The sequence below is a fragment of the Myxine glutinosa genome, chromosome 13, assembly GCF_964187855.1.
Source record: "Myxine glutinosa chromosome 13, kmMyxGlut1.1, whole genome shotgun sequence".
Taxonomy (NCBI): domain Eukaryota; kingdom Metazoa; phylum Chordata; class Myxini; order Myxiniformes; family Myxinidae; genus Myxine; species Myxine glutinosa.
The window spans coordinates 27,938,708-27,947,386 of NC_136273.1; the positions used below are offsets into that span (position 1 = coordinate 27,938,708).

Consider the following 8,679-nt stretch of genomic DNA (forward strand, 5'->3'; position numbering starts at 1 on the left):
CAAAAACAATAGGCTTCTTGCTTTTGACCAACTCCACCATTTGGTGAAGTTTCGTGAAGACCGGTTGAAAATTGTGACCTGTAGGCCGGTGACAAACAGACAAACAGACAAACAGACAGACAGACAGAACCACAAACACAACCCACTAATATACTTGAAAAATCTTCGATTTTGCAAGTAACAAACGGACAGACAAACAGACAGGTGTGAAAACATAACCTGCCTGTCCACCTTTGGTGGTGGAGGTAACTCGAACGGCGTGAAAACTGAGTACTCCCTTTCAGCATGCGTCATCGCCGGGTCCTATTCGGCGCCTGGTGATGACGTCATGCAGTGCCTGGAGATGGAAGAGGAAAGGAACGGTGTACAACAAGTTCCATCAACTCATTAGGCCCCTACCGAGTGGGTACTTACTAGAGGTTAACTCTCCGCCTGTCCGTCACACCTGTGGTTTTCTGCACTTTTCCCCCTGCCCTTTAACATATTCAATTGAAACTTGGTACATGGCTTTATTGCCCTGTGCTCGCGAAGCCAAAAGTGGGGCTAAGCGATTAGTCAAGTACGGACGTGTCTGCATTTTAACTATTTTTACAGATGGAAGAGCAGAATACAAACGTTGGTCCGATTGTCACAATTTTCACCATAGTATGCATCTACTCGTATATAATTTTTAGTTATAACTATGACGTCATATGTCATGTGGTTCAGGCACCATCTTGGAAAAACCTTGGACCTCTATAATATCTCCTACACCGCTCCATGGAAAAAATTGAAACGTGGTTCATTGTAAAGAACTCCACATGGGGAATAGGTGTTGTTAACAATGACGTCATTGGTGCCGTAATTATGACGTCATAATTTGACAGGGACAACGTAGTCCAATCAGTTTTAAATTTCTTTAACATGATTCTAAGCAATTATAGTGGAGAATGTAAATTTATGACGTCATTAGTCCCGTGGTCTGGCAGCCATATTGGATCAAAAGAAGGAAAAAAAAACCTTTAAAAAAACAAAACAGAAGAGTTGGCTCACAACAAGTCGACTGCACCGGGGTAAGTATTCTATGAATACGATCTAGTTTATAAGTTATAGAACTAGTTTGAGTTTCGAGCGTTTGTTATGAGTTATACCCTTTTTTCTTGGACCAAGAAAATTCATTGGGACCGGTAGGGTTAGGATGAGCCGAACTCCAACGCCCTAACCCTAACATACATTGCAAAGCAATTCTCCCTCTCGTTTATCTACCTATAGACCATGGGCCAAGCAGTGGAAATACTTCTAGTTTATCATTTTCGTGACCCACATCTGGTAACCACGTGAATTTTTGTCTGATGGGAGATAAAAAATCATTGAACAAGAATTCACCACTCGGCAAGTCCAAAAGTTGCACACTAATTAGTATTCTTAATTAGTATTAATCATCCAGATGCACAGCACCCTCTTTTGTCAAGAAATTAAAAGTTATGTACAAACCTATGGAAAATAGACAAATTGAAACACAGCAACACTTACATGACAGAGAACGGTAAAAAAAAATCAATGAGCTACACATACACACACATACAAACACACGCACACACACACACACACAAAGCCAGATACACACATGCACTCACCAATATATTTCTTTGGAAATGTTTTCAAAGGAATCATTGGCACTTCTAAGAAACTTTTCCTTGCAAAATTAATGTGCCCTATTTTACACACACACGCACACACACATTTACATACACATACATCTTTTATTTTCAAAGTAATTATTGGCACTTCAACGAAATATATCTTTGCAAATGAGCCCAATTCATCCCACCCCACTCTCTCATCTCTCTGTCATATTATGATTAGATTATGTCATATTAGATTATGTTGGCACACTTTAGGGCTGTAGCAAAACAACATTTTTTTTTAAATAAACAGTTTTCAAATTATTCATAGCTATTGGCCTAATGTAACCCAAAAGATAATAATCAGACTGTTGACTCATGGAAATACAGCCCTATTATAATATTCACAATGTCTGAGTCCAATCTGGGGGCCAAATAACAGGCTTCTCTGCTACCCTCTCATCCAGAACTTACACGTATATCTGTGTCACAACAGAGTAGCTAAATGGAATGAAGCTACAGCAGCAGGTTAACAGTGTGAAGTTGTGAACACTACACATCTTCATCTTCTGTGTCGGAGTCTTCATCTAAAGATTCTCCAGCCACTGGATTTTGGCAATCAGTGCACTTGCACAGATTAGTACATGGTACATTATGCTGCCGGCAAGAACATCTTCCCTTGTTTTTACCAGTTGGCATCTGGCAGTTTGTCTTTTTGCAAGTGCAGTACGTCAGTTCAAGCAAACTGCTTGGAGCAGGGGGTTGTTCACCCCAGACAACATCTAGACCTCCATCTTCCACTTTCCATCCATGTCCATGTGGGCTTGGAATGTCTGGGGTCTGCTCCAGACAGAGATGATGTACTGCAGCCTGGTAATTTGCTCTCTTTATGTGCTGTCTCAGTGAGTCCTGTGTTGGTGGAAGACGAGCTTCTGACTTAATCAGCATGAGGAACATGTTGTGCCGTGCTTTATTAACACTGTTGCATTCTTGTCCATACAACTGGCAAACAAATCTCTCAAGTCCAGAAAAAACATCCTCGCTCACTGTGAATGATCTCCCTAACTGTTGGAATGTGGCCTTGAACTGTGCACTCTCTGCCATTAACTTGTATGCTTTTGCTTTGGGCTTGCCATGGAAACTGCTAACAGAGTCACATCCAGTGAAACAATGGAATGAAATAAGTGCATTGCAAACATCTTCCCCGAGGTAGGTATTTATGGCAGACAAGCTCAGAGTCCTCCTGTTGTTGCCCCTTCCTGTATGGAATAACAACTCACTTCCTATCTCTTTTGCTCTCGCTACTCCTATGATAAAGACATCAGTATCCGGGCTCTTCATCACAACTGGATTAGAGGCACTTTCTGATGAAGTACCAGGATAATTTGTGGCTGCATACTGGGCATGAAGCAACAAGCGAGTGTCCGCTTCTTCATGGTTGCATCTCAAGCCTTGCACTTCATTCACAACCAGCACTCCATGGTCATCTTCCAGTTCATGACATTCTTCATCATGAGTCACAAAAATGTGGACCTCCTTGAGGACAGAACTTGGTCTGCTGCTCCAAGTTTTAAAGAAAAATCGTATTAGTTCTGCCTTGTTTTCACTGCCAGCAAGAAACTTTTTCCACTGCTGAGGCACCCGTTGGTCTTCCCCATAGATTTTTGTCATCAGACTTCCACTTGATCCTCTTTGTCCCCTCTCAGCATTTTTGATGCTCATGTTTCTGTACGTGTCTACCACAAAGTGTATAGATTCACTTCTTACGCTCCTTGCAAGATCAACAAGTTGTTTCAAGACATGATCAGCCAGTTGACCAAATGTAGATGGTATACTCGTCTGCTGAAGTTCTTGCATCATGGCCATAGCATCTATAATCCAGATGCTTCCTGAGGGGATCTCCGTGACTGGAGTTGGCTGAACTTGGGATTCAATATAGTGTGGTAAAGATGATTTCGTTGTCTTGTTCAGTGAACCATCTTGGTGTGCTAGAGAAAGTGGGAGAGGGCCCAAGTTGAAGGTAAGCATGTTTTCAATGTCTAGTTTCCTGACATTTGCAATGATGAGAAGTCGCTGGAAAAGATTTCTGTCTGCCTGCAGTGATACTTGTTTACCTTGCGCTTTGGTGTGAACTACCTTGTTCATTGACTTGAAAGTCTTTGTCTTTGATTTCTTTATTGGAGCAAATATATCTTGGGTGCCTTGCAGTCTCTCTTTGCAGTATGTTACAAGTTCTTCATCACCTTTCTCCCATGCCTTGATGTAGCATTCAGCAACATCTTTTGATGCAACCACCCCAGATGCAAGATGCAGTAGGTGATCATGAGACCCATCGAAGGGATTGATTATTGCATCAATCACACTCATCACTCTGCAAATATCTTCTTCATCTCTCTTGATGCGAGACGGCTGCAAGTCTTTCCGACCCTGTGTTATTTCGTCTTTACCTGCCATCTCTCCACACTTCTTTGATATGGCAGCCCGTTCTCGTTGAGAGAGAATCCATCGCGAGACGGCTCCTTTCTGTGTAGTGAAACCAATCATTCCACCTTTGGTCTTTGTGTCCCGATTACAGGTTTGTTCTATTGTTTGGTCGCATGCAGTCTGAGAAAATCCATGGCCATCTTGATGCTGGACAGAGAATCGGCCTTTGACAAACTCTTCATGGACAGCAGGGTGTAAGGCAGGTAGTTCACACATCTCGAGCCAGTACGCTGGTAGGTAACGGGAATAATTGATGTGGTCATAGGCAAAAAGCCAAGGAAGAAATGACCGAATGGATGATAGGTGCAGGTCCCAATTTCCTTCTCTGGTAGCTCTGATGAAGAGCATCAACACCTGCACCATCTCGATGTACGAGGACCACACTACAAAAGTTGGACTCTTTTGGCACTGTTCCCCGATGAAGTTGAGGTAGAGTGTCATGCATTGCCTGTAATCATCTGACTGCACACACTCTAGGAAAGCTGATCCTGGGAAAGATGTGTGCAGTCTCATCAGAACTTCCGACACTTGATCCCTGTCATGATCACCGAGCGAATCCATGAAGCACTGCCAGCGAGTCCGTTCCATCGCTTCTACCAGGCACTTGTGCATACGTAAACTTCTGTTATAGTGGTGGCCATTCATGGCACCATTCAGAGAACCTTGAGCCACAAGCCCAGATTCAATTACTAAGTTCTCGAGGCCAGCATCCCTGAATCTTTTTCCTATGCATGCTAGCATTGCAAGGGAAGAGTGGAAAGCTCCAAGACGAAGAACTAATCTCTTTGAAAATCTTTCATTGCTCCATCTGATCTGTTGCGCCTTGGAGTAGATGGCTTGATCGAAAACTGCCACTATCTCTTGCTGCTTAAGTGTGTCTGCTATTTGAAGACTTGTGTCAAGAATAGTGTACACAATGTCATATTCCGTGGGACTTGCATCAATAATTGGCAAATAGCCTATTGTCGAGACACTTGGAACTTCATTTTGCAGCAAGGTGTTGCATCCAGTCCACCCAGGAAAGATCTTGTCAGATACTTCGGCCATTTTCATCAGTCTCAATGCCAAATCCAAGTCCCTTGCAGATTGTTGGACTGGACGGTGATTTTCTTCCATCAGAGAAACATCAACTCCATATGGCTCAGGACCAGCACGTTTGTTTCCAAAGTACTTCTTTATGTTGGATTCTGGGGGTTGAATTGATCTCTCTCGAGCTCTTGGTAAAGGTATGGGTTGTGGAGACTGTATATCAGTACACAGTGATGTGGAAGGCCATTGCAGTAGGATACCGTTTGTGTTGTGCGTAGTACCTTTACCAGACAGGGTTTCTTCACCGAAGTCATTATTGTCCCAGACAACAGTGGTAAATGAAGACTGAGTACCTGCAGGAAGAATGTTAACACCCAGGGCAAGCTGCCTCTTTGCAAGAGCCGTGTCATGTTCTAAAGTGACTGAATTGGACACACTGTGGCCTAGTCCATTTAGGATTCCTATCAACTTGGCCGAGCCCGTGATGTGTCTTACGGACATTGCCAAAGACGTGTGCTTCGGAAGAAGCATCCTTCCTTTTGATCTTATGTACATTAGATCCTGCGCCACAGCAAGCAGACGTCGTTGTGATTCATCAGGGACTGAAACCTTTTCAGACTCATTTACATCCTCACTTACCCCAGTGCTCCATGCTAGAAAATTGTACAACTTGGTAGGGATGAGCTCATTTATCTTATCTACTGACATATCATTGGCTAATGGAGGCCATACTGTATTTGCTTGCACATTACTCATGGATGCCTTCAATTCTTGAGCAGCATGGAATAGTTCCCTTAAAGGTTGTGCTATTCTACATGTTTGGTCTGGGAGAATTGATTCACTGCTCTCGCTGTCCTCACTAGTCACATCTTCAACAACATCTTCTACCACCTCCTCAACATCAAGTGTTTCAACAAATACTATGTCACTCTCACTTTGACGTGATGGCTTGCAAAAGCAGAGAACAGGATATGATCTCCTAAGCCTTGTCTTCAGACGACCAGATTTGAATGAAGAGGCATCAATGCTTTCCACATGTTGCACCTCTTTAATGAATAATCTGTTTAACTTAGTAAGTCGCAGAATCTCTTTTCCTTTGATTATCCTCTCCTCAACCACTTTACTACAAAAACTCTGGTATGATTTCTCATACAATTGCTGTGAACTCTCTACTTTTGTCTGAGATTTATGAACTACTTTAGTATACCTTAGGTAACATGACTTGTGGTACTTTGCTTCCATTGCGACAAGGTCTTTATCCCTAATATCTAAGAGCAACCTTTGATCTTGTTTCATCATTGCAGCATTTAATAATTGTCCCCCACTCATGGTTTCACAATTCATTAATTTCTCAACCTTTCTCTTCCCTGTTCCCGAGTCCTTCACATACTGGTTGGTTCTGCAGATGACACATCGTACTGGCAACACATGCTCACGTCCTGCAACAGATGGTGTCGCTTTATCAATTGAGGAGCGAAGACATCTCTTGGGTGGTTCTTCATCTAGCGAGTCTTCAACTTCTGGAATAACAGCCAGTCTTGATGTGCTCGTTGCAGCCTCTGAAAATTACACAAAATTAAATTCATCATTACGAATATGTACATACATACCAATATATGATTTGCAAGATGTGATTTTTTTTTCCTGTACTAATTTGTGAAATAATCAATTACAATTGATATAACCTATTGAATTATAAATTAGAAATATCTATCAAAAAATTAAGCAAATTTAGGTAAATGATTTTTGGTTACAAAATTACTAAGCCAAGATAGGTCGATCAATGAAAGGCAATAAACTTGATTTTGGAAATTACAATATCAATTCATAATTACCCTTTTACGTGAGTATAACTATTTTCAATAGGATTTGGTTCTTGGTTTTCCACTTAAAACACAATTGCAAAATTTTTTTTTTTTTTTGTAGATGAGAAAACAAAAGTAAAGTTGGTATATTTTACCTTTTTGCCTTTTATTCCTCCGAATGGCCCGGTTGATCTCAGTAATATTGCAAAAATGGCGGTAGCATTCAGCATGATATCCTGGAGTGCCTCGTTTTCTCCTGAGGTTAGAAAAAATACAGGTAAATTAATTTTTTTAAATATCTATTACTATGAGCATCGTCCTAAAGGTGAGGAAGTATGTAGAAAATATAAAATTTATTCATCTCAAGAACAGTGTAGAGGTGAAATTTCCCGTCTGTCTGATTTCCCGTCTGTCCGAATCACCTGATCACGGAGGTTTTCAAATTTCAACAGTCCGAGCCACGGAAAGCTTTCTAAATTCTAGACTTAAGTTAGAGTCTGAACTTATATCTAGACTACCCTATTACTAGAATTAAAGTTAGATCTAACAAAAAGTTAGTCAAGATCTAGGTACTTACCTCCCACTTCTTTCATCATCATCGTCGACATGCCGCGGCTGTTTTGCCGGTGCCTCTGCCGCTGATACACAGTCCCAGCCATAGCGGTCTGCGTTGTGTGCTACTTTACTTTCGGGCGTGTTTTCGATTTCCTTCCAGAGATTAGCACATTCTTTGAATTTTTTGAAGGATTTCTCGGCAAGAGGAATAACCCTGCTGTGCGTTGCAATGACGTGCATACAGCAAAATCCAGATGATGTCCATTCTGAATCATCGGCAGATGCACCACTGGCATCAGCATCCGAAGACGACATGAGCGTCGCCATGTTTGCTAGAGTCGCTTCTTTGAAACGCGTTATCTGATTGGCTGTTGCTTATGGGATAGTCCGATGCGTTTATGAAAGGACAACTATGACTGGATAATTTTAGCGAGGTCCTTGTCGAAATTATTGAGGTTTTTTTTCACTTTTTAAAATAATGGTGGAGTTCTGAGATTGCCGAGTTATATGGTATGCTTTTAAACATGTTTTTGGACAATAATATTTCAACATTGATTAGTTACTCGATGTGGGTCACGAAAGTTAAGAATTCTGACCGACGGCCCACGGTCTACTACGTTACTCTGCGTTTTGTGCACCAAACTACAGGTCAAAGTTGAATCACCCTCATGGACGTTTATTGGTATTTATTGTATGCTTCTAGGGATTTGAGACCTGTCCAACCTCGGTGTCCTCTTTATTTCCAACATTACAGAGTACCTGCTGGCTTAGCAACATATGCCACCTTAGGTGGTGTGGGTGAGCCGAATTATCAAAACCATCAATCACAATTTCTCGAGCAATAGACAAACATCATTGTCAGACATCCAGAAGGGGACGCAGCATGAGAGATCAAAGGCCTGCAATACAAACGAGAGGAAGGATTTCTCTCACCATCCCAGTGTTATTACAGGTGGCATGTGGGGTTGAGGGGAGTTGCCGACTAATTGTCCGGTGTATCTCACCAGCCTTGCGTATACTTTGTTGTTGCTGCACAGGCAGGTCCACCAGAAAGTCCTTCCAGGGATTTGAGCAAGTAGAGCGCGACTGGAGACAACAAACACAGCTCACTTATGAGACATAGACAAATGTAGGAGTGGTTGAAATTCACAGAAAATACCTGGGTTACCAAGCACAAAATACCTGGGTTACCAAGCACAAAA

General features: G+C 41.9%; 1 protein-coding gene across 1 annotated transcript; it reads right to left on the reverse strand.

Annotated features, from left to right (window-relative positions):
- Window positions 1-2,156: 2,156 nt before the first annotated feature.
- LOC137438741 (uncharacterized) lies at window positions 2,157-7,804 on the reverse strand. Its single transcript, XM_078767700.1, has 3 exons — window positions 7,500-7,804; window positions 7,078-7,178; window positions 2,157-6,676 (listed from the first exon to the last, which is right to left on the reverse strand). Exons 1-3 carry the CDS (start codon window positions 7,802-7,804, stop codon window positions 2,157-2,159), a joined length of 4,926 nt encoding a protein of 1,641 aa, XP_078623826.1.
- Window positions 7,805-8,679: the final 875 nt, after the last annotated feature.

Bases quoted from the DNA above. Each gene is read 5' to 3' on its own strand.
- LOC137438741 (XM_078767700.1), bottom strand. From the start codon at position 7,804: ATGGCGACGCTCATGTCGTCTTCGGATGCTGATGCCAGTGGTGCATCT. The intron at 7,179-7,499 runs GTAAGTACCTAG...TTCTAACCTCAG, and splicing joins GATGATGAAAGAAGTGGGAG to GAGAAAACGAGGCACTCCAG. The intron at 6,677-7,077 runs GTAAAATATACC...TGTAATTTTCAG, and splicing joins GAGGAATAAAAGGCAAAAAG to AGGCTGCAACGAGCACATCA.